General features: G+C 40.9%; 1 protein-coding gene across 4 annotated transcripts in view; it reads left to right on the top strand.

Moving 5' to 3' along the window:
- Positions 1-1,573: 1,573 nt before the first annotated feature.
- PLPPR5 (phospholipid phosphatase related 5) overlaps positions 1,574-19,999 on the top strand; it is a 119,605-nt gene continuing 101,179 nt past the window's right edge. The window contains exons 1-2 of one of the 4 annotated variants that reach the window (XM_027577540.2): positions 1,574-3,462; positions 3,846-4,034. In XM_027577540.2, coding sequence (XP_027433341.1) covers positions 3,846-4,034 — 189 coding nt within the window. In that variant the 5' untranslated portion in view covers positions 1,574-3,462. Of the gene's footprint in view, positions 3,463-3,525; positions 4,035-19,999 lie in introns of those variants that run through there. The other 3 variants (XM_027577549.2, XM_027577531.2, XM_027577520.2) reach the window with 3 other exon arrangements.

The raw sequence follows: 19,999 nt of genomic DNA, 5'->3' as shown, positions 1-19,999 counted from the left end.
GAAGTTGGAAAATAGAAGTTATAAACGCCATATTTTTTTATCTAGATTATCCACCTTGGTTGGAGCTGAATAGGAAGAATTTGCAGGACAGGACAATGTTTTCAGAAAGATTGACTGTTATAATATATTTTAAAGCAAAAGGAGGTGCCTAAGAATTAAATTAAGAATTTAGGCAAGGATTCCAAAGGATTAACTATGAGCAGTGCTGTTGTTAATCTAGAAACAGTGGGAAGGTAAATTAAAAATTGAGGTAGGATTCCCAAGGGCTCTTTGAAGTTGAAAAGGTGTATTTTGGAAAAGAATTAGCTTAAATAATGTATAAGAAAATAAAGTGAAAAAACATACTAAACCAGTACCTTCTTTGGGCTAGGTACTTTACATGGTCTCATTTAATTGTCAAAATAAGCCCGGAGACGGGAAATCGGAGGGAGAGATGAACCATGAGAGACGATGGACTCTGAGAAACAAACTGAGGGTTCTAGAGGGGAGCGGGGAGGGGGGATGGGTTAGCCCGGTGATGGATCAGGGTTAAGGAGGGCACGTACTGCATGGAGCACTGGGTGTTATACGAAAACAATGAATCATGGATCACCACATCAAAAACTAATGATGTATTGTATGGTGACTAACATAACATAATAAAATAAAATTTTTTAAGAAAAGCACAGAGGTAAGAAAAATTAGTTCATTTTGTCCCCCCAAAAAGCTCAGACTCAGGAAACTAAAGTAACCAGCCCAAGGGCACATAGCTCATGCTTTTTCATCCATTTCACATCATTTCTATGAATAACCAATCTGTTCAAATATTCATGGAAGTTGAACTTAATGTTGGTATCCTTATAATGTGAGTTAAGATTCAGTATTAACTTCGAATTTCAGCATTGGATCATTAATCAACCATGAATCAGTCAATAACACTATTTGACTGTCCATGTCTAATGTGGACAAATGATGGGGATGTTGTGGAAAATACTATCTTATTCCCGAGATAGATAGCTTCTGAAAAAGAAGACAGAACGTGCATAAACCTATAGGAAAATGTATATACCTATAGAAATATGGATACACCCAGAATCATTTTGTAAGTCAAAAATTAGAAGGAGGTGACTGGTGATAGATGTTGGAGTGACCTGAGTTAAGGTAGTCTAGATATGTTTATGTCTACAAGTCAAATTTTGTAACATTTAAACATGATATAGGTGTTTGCTATGTGCCAGACATAATTAAGCATCATTAATCCTCCTATCAACCTTGTAAAGTAGGTACTAATATTATCCTGATTTTACTGGTGATGAAACTGAAGTAGAAAAAAGTCAAGCATCTCGGCTAGTTTTCCAGAGCTGGTAAGTGGCGGATCTGGGATTTGAACTGAAGTAATATGAGAACTGCTGCTCTTACATTAACCTTCTACCTTCAATGTTGGTATGTCATGTTAAGTAGGCAGTCTATGTTTACCTTAGGATATAAAGATTATGATTCCCTAGTCCCTGACATACATCTTATATGTGAACATACTTCACCATTATTCTTAGAGGAATAGATTCATTAATTTATTTGACAGATATTTACTGAATACCTACAATGTGGCATACACTGCTCATGCTGGGGACAGAACAGTGAACAGGACAGACAAGGACCCTGCTTTGTCACACTCACAGTACTAGGCACTCAATACATGTTAACAATGCAGTACATGCATTTTAATTTCAAATTCAATTTGAAATTTTAAATTCAAATTTAAATTCAAAAGTAATATATGTTTTCATTGGCTTGTATCGACTGTATCGATTACCTACATCACTCTCCTTAATTCAAATACAGATACAGATAACATACAGTCTATGTTAACAATGCAGTACCCGCATTTTAATTTCAAAAGTAATATATGTTTTCATTGGCTTGTATCGATTACCTACATCACTCTCCTTAATTCAAAATTACCCTTAAAATCTACCCTTAAAAATTAAGACCATTTTTCCCAAAATTCTATTAATTAGAAAGGTTTGGAAGATTCCTATGTACAGCCAGAAGAGCAGTTTAAACACTCTTACAGTCTTAAAATGATTCTCTGAATGGGGCTTTAAATCATGTGCCTTTGTAGTAGTTACATTTTCATAATATGGTAAGCCACTCTTGTCCATTAAGGAACCGTTTCCTCCCACTGCCCCAAATTGCTTATTATACATGTTGTTCAGTGTCTTTTATCTAGTAAGTAGTTATTAAATGATGTTTAATAACATGTGGTGGATAAGGTAACCCTCATTAAAGGCAATTCACACCGCCATTGCTTCTGCCAAATACTAATCAGTTGCCAAATTTAAACGGCCTTATTAGCCTACCAATGTCGCTTTTTCCTGATGATAAAGACCCACCTCTAAAAATCAAGTACAACCCACTAAAATGAATGAATATTCCAGAAACCTGCTAAAGTAATCTACATTTTAATGAGACAGGAAGGGCTCTACCAATATTTTCATCCCCTTGTCTGTAACATAACGCTTCCTTACCTGCTCTCTAGAGTGGAGGATGTGAGCAGTGTCAGGCTCTGCTACGGTCCTCCCCCACCTCCACCCCCAAGTTTGCTGCCTAAGCTTGCACGCAGGGACCCACATGGCATCACGAAATGGGTTCTTTACATATATGCAGCTACTTACAGAGCTATGCACACGCGTGTATGCCCATGTAGGGGTGTGTTTCGTCCGCATGTGGTGTGAGCCCACGTTGGTCTCCCTCTCCTTTCCCCTGACCTGGGGGAATCCCGGCAATTCCCCAGAACTCGGGGAATAGCGAGATGAGGCAAATAGCCCTTTTCCGTTCCCTTGTGGCAGGCACCGCTGGGTGCCAGGAACCTGCAATGCCTCCTCTCACAAGCAGCTTAAGGGAGACTGACTGAAGATGAGCAAGTGGAGAATACATGAAGGAGGAAGGGGCCATGGTACAAAAGATGATTGCTTCTGGAGCTACTGAACTATGATTGTGTTTCTACATGCAAAGCCCTAGGAAGCTAGAGGGGAGGCAGAGAAACTCCGAATCTAAAATGCTCTGAGATTATTTTTCTAACAGTGCCTGGAAACCACCGCTTGGCGTGTGTCCTGCGCGGGGTTAAGGAATCCAAGGGAGCGCCGGGTGAAACTCGCAGCGCGGCATCCGGCACTTTGAGCTTCGGTGGGGTTTGCGCTCCGAAGACGCGGCCACGCATCATTTTCCCAGGCGTTGTGCGGGTTTCTTAAACAGCCCAGTTGCTGCCTCAGAAAGGAGTTTCTAGAAGCTCCTTCTCTGCTGCCTCCCCTCCCCCTCCCCTTTTTCGGTTTTTACCCCCGCGAGGAGCTTCTCGAGCTCCACTGCGTCCGCCCTCCGAGGGGCACAGGTGCCGCTGTCCCGGCTTCTGCCGCCTGGTCCGCCGACGCCGCCTCCTCCGGGCGGGCCCGGGGGACTTCACCAGGCGCTGCTGCAACGTGAACGGTCTCTTGCTGGGCGCTGCGGCCGCTGCCGGTCGCCCGGGACTCCCCGCCCTCCCGCGCGACCCCGCGCCCGGGCGGGCGGCGCTTGCGGCGGGCGGGGGGCGGGGAGGGGAGCGGGGGCTCGTCTGGGGGTAGCCGCCTCCTCTGCAGCCTGCTGGCGCCTCGAAACCCGAACCTGCCTCCGCCTCTTCCTCCAGCGACTCCATCCCTCCTCCCGCGCCTCGTCGTCCCGCCGCCCCCGCCGCCGCCGCGCCCCCGGTGGCTGCCTCGGCGGACCCGGGAGGGGGCCCGCCGCGTCCGCCGCCCGCTTGGCTTGGCCCGGCCCGGGAGGCGTGCATGCCCCTGCTGCCCGCCGCGCTCACCAGCAGCATGCTCTATTTCCAGATGGTGATCATGGCAGGGACGGTGATGCTGGCGTACTACTTCGAGTACACCGACACGTTCACCGTGAACGTGCAGGGCTTCTTCTGCCACGACAGCGCCTACCGCAAGCCCTACCCGGGCCCGGAGGACAGCAGCGCCGTGCCCCCCGTGCTCCTCTACTCGCTGGCCGCCGGGGTTCCCGTGCTCGTGGTAAGCCCGGGGGTGCCCGCCCTCGCGTCGACTCCCTTCGGTCCCCCCTCACGTTCAGGGTGGAGGCCCCGCTGAGGGTCGGGGCGCGGCGGCTTTGCCTTCTAAGTTCCTCCAAGTTGTGGGCAGCCCCTTCCCCAGAGGACATTCTTCTAGGGCGCGTCAGGGCTGGGTGCGAAGGAAGCCCGCATCTCTCCCCCACATGCCGCCCCCGCAACCCCCCTGCTGTGGTGCAGGGTTAGGGTGACTGGGAGGAGGAGGATGGGAGGGATGGGGGCTTTGGGAAGTGATGGATGGGGGTCGGGGCCGGGGAGGAGGTGAGCCCTCGGATGAATTTTTACTTCATCCACTCAGTGGCCTTGCTCCGCCGGGCGCCGGCTCTCTGCGACTGGAAGCTGAGGAGCAGCGGGCCAGCGAGGAGGAGAGGGCATCAGTCCCAGGGGTGTGGAAGGGACTCCTGCTTCCCGAGTCCTGGCGCGCATTCCCGTTTTACCACCCCCTTCCCTTTCAGATGAAAGTGCCAGGGGGACTAAGCTGACCAGGGAACAAATATCTTAAAAAAAAAAAAAAAAAAAATTGAAAACTGCTAAATGAAGAGGCTCCGACAGCAGTGCTCGCTGAAAAGCAGGATCTGTGTCCAAATGACAAGATACATTTAAAGGCTGCTCCACTCTCTGGGCAGCTGAAGTCGTTTTCTCTGATAGCTTCGCTTAGAATGCCTTGTGGATTTATGGACTCTGTGTGTGTGCGTGTGTGTATACAGGCGCACGCACACACGTACACACAGATCTACATATGTAATTATTAAGATGGTGATCACATAATAATTTACATATGTGAATATGGTATAAAGTTATTGGTAGGAAAATTGGTGGTGTTTCTTCAGAAAACGTTATGGTTCCTCTGTTATTGTCAAAGTATTGGAGGTATCCTTCCAATGGTACGGCTTCTCTCTTTCAACTCTCAACAGATAACAAATAGGAAATTAGGAAATGAAGAGGAAAGGGAAAAGGAAGTCTTATTTCAGTGGTTGAATGTGTAAATTTCACAAATGAATGTTGAGAACATCAGTGGTATCTACTGGGTTTGGATATTCATGTTTATTTTGATTTTAGGGGAAATGATTTCATATTTTTCCAAATAATGAGAGGTTCCTAACACACATAATGGAATTCTACCAAGGAACTTCTTGGTAACTTCAAAGTAACTTCGTTTATCACAGGTACCATGATAGTTGACTTTGAGTTCAGCTCCAGCATACTGGTTTGAAAAGTGTCAGACCTTGCACCAGAAAATGTTTTGTTTTGTTTTTTAATATTGCAATGTGCTAAAAATCCACCTTCGTGTTTGTGTTCTCTCTCTTCCATTTGAAAAGCTGATAGAGGAAAGAAAATTTAGTCATTTTGGGGAATTCTTTTTCCTTTCTGCAGACGGGTTCTCAGGCACATGTTTTCTGGGAGACTGAATAGCTCAGAGATTTTTCTGGGATTTTTTGTTTTTAAAGAAAAAAAGTCTGTCACTTTCAGGTCCCTGGTTTGGCTGCAACCATAATCAATAATGTCTGTAACTTGTCCCTTGGTAATTACCATTCTGTGTCTTATTTAAATGAGGTAGCACCTTTCAGATCCTACCCAGCCATCCGTGGTGGCAGGTGCCAGTTAGAGACGAGAACATATTGGCCCTAAGATGTTGATTATTTCCCACTTAGGGGGAAGCTAGAAGGAGAAAGGGAATCAGTCATTATTGAGTGCCTACTCTGCTGGGCACACGAGCTATGACTGCATTTATTCTCAGAGCGTTCCTCTCCAGATGACATTTAAGGACATTGAGGTTCAGATAATAAAATGGAGACACCTGAAAATAAAAATAGGTGGGTGTGATGTTTGTATGCCCATAGGACTGATGCCAAATGCCATCCTACTTCTACTACATCCAAAGAACACGTTCTGTGGGAGAAGACGAGAGATGGCTAATGCGGCAGGCATACAGAATAAAAATTGAGGGTTTTTTAAAGGGAGGATCTGACTTGCTTTCCATGTTTTGACATTCAGTTCTTTAGTTGCAAGACAAAGAATTGGGGGGGGTTCCATCTGAAGAGAAGGAAGTATTGGATCCTAAAGGCTCGCGGCGCTGCTGGCCCTTTTTTCCCCTTCTGCTTTTCCAAATAGTACGCTCTCGCAACGGGAGAGGTTGGGAATGGTAATGGCCTCTCTGCCTTTCCATTCTTCTGAAAAACACTGGCTTAGCACAGTCACTTGACATGAAAATAATATTATTAGTAATAATAACACTAGTCGTGCCCATCATTTGTTGAATTATATACCTTATACCTGTCTACCATTTGCATTATCTATGAAAGCAGTTGTTATTATTGTCACCTAATATTTGCAAAAACTGAGGCTTACAAAGATAAAGTAACCTGCCCAAGGTCTAGGGCTAAAAATGTTATACTCAGAATTTTAACCCTACTTTGTCAAATTCCCAAGTGGAGGTCTTTTCTATTATAACATACAAATGCAGTTTACTAATAAGTTATTCTTCTAAATAAACGCCTCAGTCTCTTTCCCCATCTCTTACACTTCTTGGACTGTAGTGATAAAGGTTCTTCATATTGTATATTTTTTAACCTTCAAAAGTCATTTTTTAAGTCTTTAGATTAATTTGAAAACTAGCTCTCCTTACTACCACAAGCTGTGGTTTTGTTTCATACTTGCTAAATTCATTTATCTAGAAATCAAAAGCAATATATCTTTTCAGTTTTATCACTTTTATGTAGTGTTGATTTGGAGCCCAGGTTTGGAATCTAACAAATTTGGATTCAGATCCAAAGTACATCCTGCTGCTATGTTAACAGTTGGGAACTCTACTTGCTGTGTAACCTTGAACAACTTATTTAAGCTTGTTAAGCCTCAATTTCCTAAGTCACAGGATTTTGTATATTCAATTAGATATAATATATAAATGTCATACTTGGCCCATAGTGGATACTTTATAAGAGATAAGAGATCAGTAAATCATTGGCATTATTAATGAAATGATAATTCAGTAAATGTTTATTGAATTCCTGTGTTGCAAGCACGACATCAGACAGAGTAGAGGTTACAAAGGAGACTTCAGAAATAAACCAAATTCCTGAGGCTTTTACTGCCTAATTTGGGAAATTAGGTAAATATGCCAAGGTCATAATATAAATCACCATAATAGAAGAAGTGTGTACACACACACACACACACACACACACACACCACAAAGACCTCTGGTGGTTCAGAAGAGGACAAGCTCGTTTTTATTTGGAGGGGTGAGGAAAGACTTCACGTAGAAAATGGTGGCAAGTCAAATGGTGACTTGAAGAAGAGGCTGGAATAGAGTTTGAGTCAGGACACCACAGAAGCAGCTACACGGAGAGCCACTTGGTAACAGAAAATGAAGGTTGTACTCTTGAAACAGCAAGTGGTTTGTCTTGTTTCTAAGAGTGGTGTGTGGGGAACACAGAGGGTATACGGTGAATAGGAAGACTTGGGTCTCACGGATGAGTCCTGGAATGCCAGGCTGAAAGGTTTTCTCAATTTGTTTGGAACTGACTGGGGACATTGTCTGGTGGGTGGTGTTTTAGGACATTTTGGGGACAGTAGTATAGGGCTCTTCTATTATTAAAATACCTATATAAGAATTTTAAACTCTTTATCCTCACCTCTGTCTTGTGTTGTGAAATACTACTTTGTGTTTGCAGAAAATGCCTGTAACTTGGGCTCATTTACAAAGATGACATGTTTTATAAGCTCCTTGAAAACGTCCCGTTCAGTGTGATCTGTATAGCATTTGCCAAAGCACCACATACATAATTTATAGATATAAATTTAATTAGTGATCTTTGATTTTTCATCGATTAAAAGAACTGGTGATGACAGTGTTTTCTGTGCCCCAAATTTGGATACAGTGGCCATGAGCAGCTATTGTTCCTTAGATCATTAAGCAACACAGGTGATTTGAAGGAGACCAGAGCTAGAACATTCATCTTCATAGAGCCAGAACCAAGGCAGAGAAAACCAGCAGTGAACAGGGCAGATTCGAGTGTTAGGAAACATCTCTAATTCTTTATGTCTGCATCCTCAGGAAATTCCCTCTTGACTCTGAGACTCTGAGGGATGCAGCTGCTGCTGTTGTCCCAAGGGTGTGGAGTCACTCATTGTGGCAGGGGTAGATGATGACGCAAAGGCATCTCATGTCTAGAGCTCTGTCTTGTTAGATCAAAGTGCCTGAAGCTTTCTCATAGACCTTCTTCTGTGAACCTCATCCTGAGTGCTCGCTCCTATTTCTACTCCTGGGACACATGCCTGTGGCATGGTGTGGAGAAGCACAGTTTTGTGTGTCAGACAACCCTGGATTCTTATCTGCATTTCTCTCACTTACTCTATGTGTGACCTTGGGCTACATTTTCTTATTCATAAACTGGAGATAAAAATGCCTACCTCTTGAGAGGCAGTGCATCTAGAGGTTAAGATCACAGACTCTAGAGTCTGGGTTTGAAAGCCCAGATCTGCCACTTTCCCACTGTGGGAACCTGAGCCAGTCTTTCTGTGCTTCAGTTTCTTCCACTGTAAAATGGAGATAATATGAGTATTGGCCTCACAGGATTATGATGAGTATGAGATGGCTTCACATATGTGTCTGAGGAGTACCCAGCTAAATATGTTAGCTACCAATAGGATGATTAATCAAGATAATCTATTTAAGGCACCTAGCAAAGTGCATTTGTCAGTGGATTCCAGAGCTGATAAAATATTAGAGGTGGGCAGAGGCCACTTAGTTCAATGCACTCGCCCACAAAATTGGGGACTGTGAATAGCAAGAATAGCAAACATCGGAACTCTGTTATTGGCATCACGTCACCTCTGATGACTCCTCTATATTTTCAAGTAGGCCAACACTAGCTAGTATTTCGTATGCAGCAGACACTGTGTTAGATACGTTTAGTGCATTACTTCATTGAACGCTCACCATGGTGGTACTTTCTTTAAGCATAAGTGCTATCTTTAAATGCACTTATAGATGGGAAATACGATGTTTAGTGAGGTTGTGTGTCAGACTTGTATCAAATTATTTAAATTCATTAATTTTTACCTTCAGCTCATGAAGGAAATCTGGATGTGAAGAGGATGGAGTGCCAACCAGGGGTCCCACGTCACCAGTGCCACAATTGTCAAAGCCTATGCCTCTAGTTCTTCTGTTCTGCACCTTGATCCTAACCCATTAAGTAGATCTTTCCATATTTTTGGTCATAGTGATTCAGTACTAGAGGAATCAAAATTTTCTCAAATCTTTATCCTCCATTTCAGTTTTTCTGGTTTGACCAGAAGCTTCGTGTTCCAGTGTAGATAATGGTTTCAGTGTGTAGTATAGGAGATTGTTTTGTTTCCTGTTAAGCTTGAAATGTTGTGGAGAGGTGGGTGGCAGCAGAAGGGATTCAAAGATATTTCTGTTATTCTGATGGGAAGCCATGGTTCTTATCTCTGTGGCATACCCTGATACAGTGCCGCAGGCAGCCGCATTCAAGTGCAACCACCCTCCCGTTCTAGATCTGCACAAAACAGTGGGGGGGGGGTCCTCTATTTCTAAGGCATGTTTCTTAAAGTGGGACCTAGCACTAAATTTGGGGTGCAGTGAACACACTGAAATTGTGTATAAATACTCTATTTATGTACACACACACACACACACACACACCCGCATGCACACATTTTTCTAGTAAGAGCCTCCATAGCTTTATTGGATTGTCAGAGATACCCAAGATTCCCTAAAAGTTAGAGCCATACTATGTCCTTATGTCTCTTAGGACCTTGTTTCACTTAGATAGTCTCATTCATATTCATTCATTCATTTTTTCCCTCCCTCCCTACATTCCATTTTGTCATTCTTTTTCCAAAGATCCCCTCCACTTTGCATACTGGTAAGGAGATGGTGATGCTGAGGGGAAAGCAGGGGCTGGTCTGAAAAGCAGCTAGTGTTCCTCTGCTTCTCCTTCTCTCTCTTCCCTTCTTCCTCTGCCTCTCCTCCTCCCCATCCCTTTCTCTCCTTTTATCTTCCTGTCTTCTTTGTCCGCTCCAACCCTTATCACTCGTTTATCCCTGTGCTTTTCTGAGCCAGTTACATTATCTGAAAAATGTGGACTGACTTCTTTCTACTTTTCTGAGTTGTTGTGAGAATCAAATAGGTGAGAATATACTTTGGAGACAATATGAAGAAAACATAATGCGAGCAGATTACGTGGGTTATATACTCAGCTGGTCATTGGAGATTGTTATGACCACTCACAGTATGACTACCTCCTATTCATTTGTAGAGTTTGAAACAAAATAGTGTTTCCAAGGAGCAATATTGATACTGTCTGTTAAGTATGCACTGTATCTTATTAATTTTTAAATTTGCATTGTTCCAAAAAGACATTATTTGTAAGAGTTTCAAGTGATGATAATGTACCTACTATATACTAGGTACAATGCTATTGCCTGAATTTGTATAATGAGTAAGGTATATGCACTGCCCTTCAAGAGTTCGGACATTATGCATGAAGTTATAGCTGCAAACCTTCGTTTTCTTGTCTGTAAGATTGAGGCAGTGGTACTGAACATGATACCTTATAAGAATTAAATATAAACATGCGTTAAGTACGCAATAACTGATAGCTGCTCTTTTAGCATAAATGCCAATAATATTTATTGATAGTGCACAGTGAAATGACATCAGGTGTACTTAGTCATTTCTGTGGAACGAATGAGGCAAACTATTTACTTTTCACTTTAACCCTTTCATGTAGTATATGCAGTAACACATCTAGGGAGCTTTAGCACTTCACTCCAGCTGGTAAATGACACATCTAGGATCTGAATCTATTACTTCAAGTCCCGTGCTCTGTTGGCTGCATGTAGTTTCCCACTAATTTGATTCCCAACATAAAATGGCGGCATCCCTAGAAGACAGAGGTGAATTAAAGCATATTAATTATGTTTCAGTGTGCTGTTTACAGTATCCGTATGGTTGTTAATGTATAGGCTCAGTTACAACCAGACATGACAAGGGGATGTTCAAAGACATGTCCAAAGACAAAACTTCATTGGTTTTTAGAACAAGTGGAATGGCCAATAGAACAGCTCAACATTTCCATTCATCAAGCTGAGAGACAAGTTCTGATCTCAGAGATCTTAACCCATAGTTAGGAGGATCCTTTTAACAGACTTTGGAAAATCATAAAGGATATCATTTAGATGGAAGACATTTTAAAATATGTGAAATGGAGTTCTATATTCAGTACTATTTGAACTATTTCTGAGAATGCCACTTTTCACTCAGCAGGCTGGTTATTTTTTTAGTCTTATTATGACAGGTGTAGTTTGAAAATCACTGTCAGTAAAACCACCACTTTTTGTTATTTTTGTTGTTGTTGTTGTGAAAAACAGAATCTGAAAGATTTTTTTTCCAGACTGGGTGCATTTAGAACTCTAAAGGCAGTATTTTGGTGGACATTTCTCAGTGAGTGAATGTGTATATGTGTGTATGTGTGTTTAGTATACATAGATATTTGTATATACAAATATTCTAACCTCTATAATGCTCCCCCGTTATCCATCCCCCCCAAAAAAAACCAATTTTCTGGAACATTCTGCTGTATCTGTCAGACTTAGCACTAACTCGTCTGAGGAAATCTCTTGGACTTCCAAGTTTTTCTCTTCTAGGACTCAGCCTCTTTAACAAATTGTGGTATTAAAATAACCTTATATTGTGCTTTGTGTTGTATTTATTTTTATTCCTATTTCCATCACTAGACTTGAGCATCCCAAAGTCAGGGTATTGTAATCTGACTAAAGCTGATTTCATCATACCTAACTCTTCAGTTATTTTCAGTAGATAAGTTATCCAGGCACGAACTAAGTTTGTGATGATGAGGTTGTAATGACCAAATTCTGATGAGCATGCAGTTACTTAATAACCATTCATTAAAACAGGCAAAAAAGTCCATATGCCCTGTTCTGTAAGCTCAGTGAACTGGCAGCTCTTTGTCTTTTGAGGTGTTTAAGTGTATGAAAGGTTCATCACAGACAAGGGGGGATTCTGTGCCCTTGCACTGACATGCTTCATGCAGAATTCCTCCTAAACCAATGGCTGGACCTGGGATCCACTGAGAACAAGCCATTGGGGTATAGGTTACCGACCTCACTGGAGTCTTACGGTTTATTCATTCAAGGATGGAAAGTATCTCCAAATTATTTTAGTCAATCCACATAGCTTGAAGATATTTAATTTCACCATAAAGATTCTATTTTTAGCATTCATCATGCTAATTAAAAGTCATTACTTTCATCAATAAAAATTACTTTTATATCCATAATGCAAATAAATCAGTTATTAATTAACATACAGATAGCAAAAAGACTTGTAGCAGCCTCTTTGGATTGGGCATTTCCTGATAAAATGCCAGTGACTTCCCAGGACTTCCTTCCTCCCTGCCTTCCTCATTCCTTCTTTTCCTGAACAAATATTCATTGAGCACCTCCCACCCTTGAAAATAAGGCTCCAAGAGCTTACTTGATTTGCTGTAAATCCCCAAACCAGGATTAAACCCATCTTTCCCTTCTTCAGATCTTTCAGAGCAGCATCGTGAAATCAAAGACTTATGAAATCATAGGTCAGTTAAATACAAATGTAGTCCTGACATACCTACGTATTACCAAAATAATTTGTGGCATTTCCTGTGTACGGGAAGCAAGATTTGTGTTGATACAACCAGAACCTCTATTCTGAGTAAATTGTGTATTGTATTTCTCGTGTGATGATCCCTATTTTTTTAAAGAGTGCTTTCAGTAGCGCCAGCAAAAACTGTACTTTTTTATCAAGATTTTTTTATTGAGGTTTCAGATTTAGCTTTTTCTCACACTGAGGTGCACAGAAGCACTTTTCACACTGAGAAGCATCTTATATTTCCAGAGACCTCATCAAAGTAGAATGCCAAGATTTCACAGACACCAAAATTGAGCAGTCTTGGATAGAGATAGTGCACCTGGAACCTCATCTTGTAATTTAAAATGAATTCCTGACATTTCCAATTAAAAAACAAAATAATATCGTTGGATTGGTAATAATGACCTCTTCCTTCACACGTGCCTTTGAAGTGTTGGGTTCGCTCAATTACTAAACTAAATGAAGCGACTTAGTCAAAACTATGTGACAACCCTTTTGGTCTTTCACAGAGAGACCTTTGTTTCTTCTTCTCTCTGGCTCCTAATCACATGATTACTTGGGGCCCCCTTTTTATTTCTCCTGGGGCTAAGTCTAGAATACAGATATAGGAATCCAGTAGACACTTTATTCAAGCCACACTATTACGCTTTTTCTGCCATTCAATTTTTGGAAAAGATTTGTGAATCCAATGTTAGAAGATTCTTCTTTGTAGCTGGGATTTGTTAGTCATGAAAGCAGCCTTAGAAATCATTTAGTTTCATCTCTTGATCTTCAAATGAATGGCCAGAGAGATTGAGTGACTTGCCCAAGGCCATGTAACTAATGAGGAATGACACAAACAGCTGTCATATGTGGGCACTGAGTATATATCTGGCATTGCGGTAAATATTTACTCATATTAACCAATTGAATCCTCCTGTCATTGGAGACACAATTGTTATCTGAATTTACAGATGAGAACACTGAGGCACAAAAGGATTAAGCAAGTAGCCCATAACCCCACAGCAAGAAAGTTGACATACCTCAGCAGAATGGCAGTTACATGCTTTTAACACAGGGATGGTCCTTGTCCCCTTACCAAATTTTATGCCATACTCCTGCTGGGGCTAAGACCACCTGCGAGGAATTGCTCCCCATAGCACTATTAGCTGGGAGAGAGAGATGAAGAGTATGTGATTATTATGGTAGCTTTTTCTTTGTGGCTTTTATACTGTTGACCGAAAAGATTTCACTGAATATTACATTCACAATTGGCACTGTCTGTGATAGTGAAGAGGTAGTGGCAGATAAGGAAAAAGAATATTTAATTCTCAAATTGTTTGGTTCTATGATGTCTTTTATGCTTCTAACATCAAATCTTTTCAGACAAAAAGTAAAACTACATTTGAAACTTGCCACAAGTGGATGTAACTAAAACCTACCCATTTTTGATGCACAGATTCCAAATTCTTATACTGTGATTTTAACATAACACAATATAATATAACACTATATATAATTAACATATAGCATATCTACTACACCCAAGGCAGAGTCATTATGTTAAGTTTGGCAACTAGTTAGAGGCATGGAAGAAATAGTAGTGTGTGTGTGTGTGTGTGTGTGTGTGTGTGTGTGTGTGTGTGTGTGTGTCAAGGAAAAGCATAGACATTTATATATTTGTATATTTTGAAGTCGTTTGTTTTTTTGAAGGGACTTAGGGATATTAGTAAAATGATTGTAGAAATTTTTGGTCCGATCCTGTAGTGCCATTTTCTGTGAAACAGCAGTGACTTGAGAAATCAGTTTTCTGCTATGCTGTGCTTTATGTTATTTTCTCTACTCTTCATTTCCATCTGCTTAAATATTTTCCAGTCTTTAAGCAACTCCAATCCCACCTCTTTCATAACTCCTCCTTTGATGCTTCTAGTCAACAGTGATCCACCTTGCCTTTAAAATCCTTTTTGAATAATAGTCTGTCCTCTTACATACTTTCCATAAAAGTGTAGTTGCGGGTGTGGGATGGGGAGCTGGAGAGACAGCGAGACCAATAAAAGGAACAGTAGCAATAATGTATTATTGTATGGAAATAGTGAATGCTATTGGTGGGATTAGTAATAGATTGTATATATGCAGGTTTCATGATGATTTGAAATTAAGAGGAGAGAGAGATTGGAGAAGGAAGGGAGAAAGGAAGGGAGGGAGGGAAGGAGAAAGGAAGGAAGGATAGATGGGAGGGAGAGAGGGAAGAGAATGACTCACTGGCCTGACAGGTAGTGAGCTTTCCTCCTTACTCTGCTGCTTACGGCCTTTGAGACCTTGAGAAGATCAAGTAGCTTTCCAGCCTCTGTGTCATTATATATCTGGTTTGGAAGGGTTTGAACACTACCTGGGGCAGGAGACTGACTGACTCATGGCTCCTCAGATAGCCTTTTGTGTGTGTGAAACAAGTGTCACTATTAGGACCCTTTACCTTACAATGAAATAAAGTCTGTCTCTCTGAGTTGTCTGCTCCCAGGCCTCTCACCATTTGAAGCCACATAGAACACCCTGGATGGTCTCCCAATATATGGTGTTATTCTTCGGTTCTTTGACTCCTTTGTTTTTTTTTGAGACTTAAAATTTTCATATTCACATGGCATGGATTTGAGTCCATTTTGCCATTCTGGCCCTCACGTCTGACCTCACTTGAGATGTGCTGTTTTTATAGCGTGGCACCAGCCCTGAATGATGTGTTCCCACTGTACTTTCACCCCTGGCAAATACGTCAGAGGTTCTGCATACTGTTTTCTTTAAGCATTAGCCTTGGGGTCACTACAAATTCTCCTTGTGGTTATCCCATCTGTGAAGGGAGTAGACTAAACTTTTCTTCGAGTAGGCAAAAACACTGCACAATGATGTGCACTGTCTCCCTCCCATGACCACAGTAGACATCGCTAAGAGATTGTGGCATTTTCTTTCCAACTGAGACTTATCTGGGTTTTCTCTCTCTCTCTTTTTTTTAATATTATGCAGCCCTCAGAAAAATGATCTGGGTTTTTAATCATTGTGGCAGAACTCCAGGCAACATCTTCTAATTGGATTTGCGGTCTTGCAATCAGATGACTGTTAAAATGCTTCCTGTTGTATGTCACATATACAATGTAGTATACTACATATTTATGTATTGTAGTTAATTACATATAAATATTTTGGCCGTCAGGAGATTATAAATTCAGCAAATTTGTCTTGTATGTTATAAAATCAGTGAATATGTCTTGTATATTTTTGCCTCTTGCTCACCACATAGTGCCTGATATAATGCCTTTCAAATGGTAGGTATAAGTAATTATTAATGTATTTTAAGAAAACACAATTGGAGAAGCAGGAATTAAAATTATTTGGGGTACCCATTCCTAGATATTTATGTTATAAAGTCCAAAGTATTTTTCCAAATCCCAAATCTTAATGTTTTAGTTTAGTTACCACTCGTCCCTAATTTCAGATATTATCCCCATGTACATTCATTTTTTAAAAATGTAATCAAAGTTATCTAAAATATAGTTCAAAATATTCACTTCAAATGGAGAATATTTCAAACACCTATCATTTTGTTTTAAAAATCTTTAACATCATCATACTTTTGCTTCTATAACCACTATTTTCCCCATGTCTTTAATTGTCCATAGCACAAACTTTTATAACTTTAAATTGTCGCTCTGTAAGCATTTCTGTAGCATATGCTCTTTCTTCATCAGGTTCTTCATATTCTATATTTCAATACTTCCCCCCCTATTTTTTAGAATGAATTAGTGGATTTAAAGAGGACATCATCTTCCATTCTGTTTTGTAAATTAAATAGCTAATACATTCTACATCGGAAATTCATCTACTTGGTAAATCAGAAAACTTTTTTTGATCTTCTGTTGTAGGACTCAGCTAGCTGGCAGAATTTTTCTTTTTTTTTTTTTTTAAGATTTTACTTATTTATTTGCGAGAGAGAGAGCACGAGTGGGGAGAGGAACAGAGGGAGAGGGACAAGCAGACTCCGCCCTGAGCATGGAGCCCAACACAGGGCTCTATGCGGGCGGGACTCAATCTCAGGACCCTGAGATCCTGACTGAGCCAAGATCAAGACTTGGACACCCAACCAACTGAGCCACCCAGGTGCCCTGCTGGCAGAGTTTCTAAATGAAGTAAGTCATGATTTTATAGTCACTCAGATTTCTGAATCACACTCTGTACGTTTTCATTAGTAATCCTGAATTAAGAGTTGAAACATTTGACTCAATACATGGAACTGTTTTTGAGAAGAGTTTGTTTCCTTAGAGAGTGATAAAAATTATTGGTACTTTAGAAAATGACATTAATGAGTAAAGAAAGATTTAATGCTGCTTGGGCAGGCAAATCACTTACAACTTCAATTAACTTTAAAAAGAACCAGGAAAATGAAATTAGGATTTTATTGTTTATGGATACTTTCCCCTGAAATTCAGGATTTCCCAGTTAGAATGAAAAATCAGCCAAGTGCAAATTAGCTCCTCACCTTATCCAATGGGTGCAAGTGAAATAACCTGCTAGCAATCACACTGAAGTACAATGATCTGGTATTCAGTAATTCATTCCTTCATTTATCCATTAAAAAACAGTTAATTCTCCCTGGACAAAGCTTTGCATGTGTAATAGGCTCTACATATTCAAAGATGGAAGAAAGGATCCCTGTCCTCAAGGAAGTCGAAGTTCAGTGTCAGTGAAAAGTTAAAATGTACTAATTCCGAAAACAGGCCTGGGAGAGGAAGATAGAAGGAATGATGAGAGAGATTTCTGAAAGGAAGTGACCTTAGCTAGTCAGGGCTGTGAGGGGAGGGCAAGAGCATACATATGCAAAATCATTTAGGCTGGAGAAACCTTCCCAGGTTGAAGGCACTCCAAGAATGTCCGTAATGGAAAGGTATATAGCACAGAAGTAATTAGGTTCAGAACATAAGGACGCATGGTAGAAAATACATTACAGTAATATATTAAAATAATATGCAGGGATTCCCAGCATGAAGAGGTAAACCTTTGATATGCATTCCAATCTCCTAGCCTCATTATGTCTGTCTGCAAAATGGGACATCTAAATCTGCCTGTCTTACAAGTAATCCTGTTTATGTGACTGATTTTAATTTAGTAAACTTTCTAAGAAAAACATTAGAATATTGTTTTAGAGTTTTAAGGAAACTAGGGAAATAGTCATCACATCGATCTTGGCTGCCGATTGTTTATGTTTTCTTACTTTAAAATAAAAATACTGCTGTGAGACAAACTTTTAATTAGATAGTTACTAAGAAGATAACCCCTCTGACACACAAATTACATGATTTTCAATCACTGTTTGCAACATAGACAATGCTAAAAGATCAATATTAGTACAGTATGAAAGCTTATGTTGATATACACAATTAAAATTTAAATTGGCAAGGATATTTTTGTTACCATTGCTATGTTTTGCTTCTATAATTAAGACATCTTGACTTGTATTTTCTAAGTTACGTAACAGGTGTGCTCACCTGTGTAGTAAATATCTTTAATCTCCTCATTTTAAATTGGAACTTCAAGGGAAATATATACATCTCTATGTAGCTCTAGAAATGTGAGGGCATGATATTCCAGTTCTTTTAGAAAGCATGGATTGAAATTTATGTGAAACCGAACAGTACTATTCTTGGTAGGTGAAATTCATATTTTCCAGTTTATGGTATTAAGGATTAAATGTTCTTGATTTTCTTGCAAGATGCTCTATCCTTCTAAATTTAGTCATCTAATTAAGATTTCCATTCATGGGAAGTGACTTTAAAAAGCACATAAGACAGGCTTTTATACAAACAAGCTTTGATTAGATTAATTGGATTTGCATAAATTTTATGATGTGAATATGCTAGTGTCTTGGCTTCATTTTCTTAGAAGGGAGAACTTAAAGGAATCAGAAAGAGGAAACACATGAAAGGTTGCAAAGGAAGCATGCAAAAGCAGTCAGGTTAACGGCATGGCAAGAACAAACAATAAGGAGCTGAAGCAGTCCAAGCTTTAGCAATATATAAACGGCCAAGCCCGGAAAAGCTGAGCATAGGAAAAAAGAGATGGGAGATTCAGACAGACCACAAGATTGGAGTGTTTTTTTTCCCCCAGAAGATGAGGAGCCTTTGCACCTGACATGGATTTGATGACAGGAACTAGGGGGCTGGTGGTACCTTTTGGACTGAGAAGGCCAAGGTGAGGATGGCAGCTTGGATGGGCAGGCAGGCTTCTGGCAAGTAGCTCTCCTAGAGGGTCAGCTGGTCATCAGAAGCCAGTGCTGCCCCAGGGTTCCCGCAGAGATGGTAGCCTGGAACTGGGACACTGAGAAGTAGGGGGGAGCAGGGCCATATTTAAGAAGCAAAGATGCAGTGCGGTTTCATGAAAGTACACGTGAGTAAGACAGGGCGGGCTGGTCAGAACAGGCAAATCCGGGGGTTGGGGGGAGGCCGAGGGACAGAACAGGGTGCTAAGATGGGGCCCCCCACACACAGTCCACAATCCTGGGGTTTAGCAGCCCACATCAGGATCCCCAGCAGCCAAGACCAGGAACACTTCCCAGCAAACCGCCATCAGAGCTCAGAAACCGATTCTGAGCAGAGTCTAAACAACAGATACAGGGTAACGGAATTAAGAAAGCATTGGTGTGGAACCAAACTTTAGACCTTACAGCTGCTAGTGCAGAAGTGATCTGCAGAACATTCATTCTGATATTCATGCATTCGTTAATAGTAATGTGACATCAACAATAGCAACAACATGACCCCTTACATTTGTGTAAACTCTGTCGTTCACAGAATGGCTCACGATAATCATGCAACATGGATATTATAATCATGTTGAGATGATAAAACCCAGGCTCAGGAAAATTAGATTTGCTCACAGTCTTGCAGCCAAAACAGTGGCAGAGCTTAGATTAGAACATGTCCCTGGTGTTTTGAACTGTTGTTTGTAAACTACTTTGCTGTGAATAAAGACAAGGGCAACCTGTGTGAAAATAATGAGGACTCCGCTGACCTCAGGAGGTTTACAGTCTAGTCAAGGATCGAGGCTCATGCAGAAGTAAACTTAACATTTCAAAAACTTGTCCAAGGACTAGGATTTAGGAGGCACTCAGTCACTGTTTGATGTGTTAATGAATATCTAGTGAAATGTTGTGGTAGCTTAGCAAAGAAAATAATCAGTTTGGGGCGCCTGGGCGGCTCAGTTGGTTAAGCATC

Source organism: Zalophus californianus, chromosome 4, assembly GCF_009762305.2.
Source record: "Zalophus californianus isolate mZalCal1 chromosome 4, mZalCal1.pri.v2, whole genome shotgun sequence".
Taxonomy (NCBI): Eukaryota; Metazoa; Chordata; class Mammalia; order Carnivora; family Otariidae; genus Zalophus; species Zalophus californianus.
Note: the sequence above shows the minus strand (reverse complement) of the source record. Positions and strands in the feature narration are given on the sequence as shown.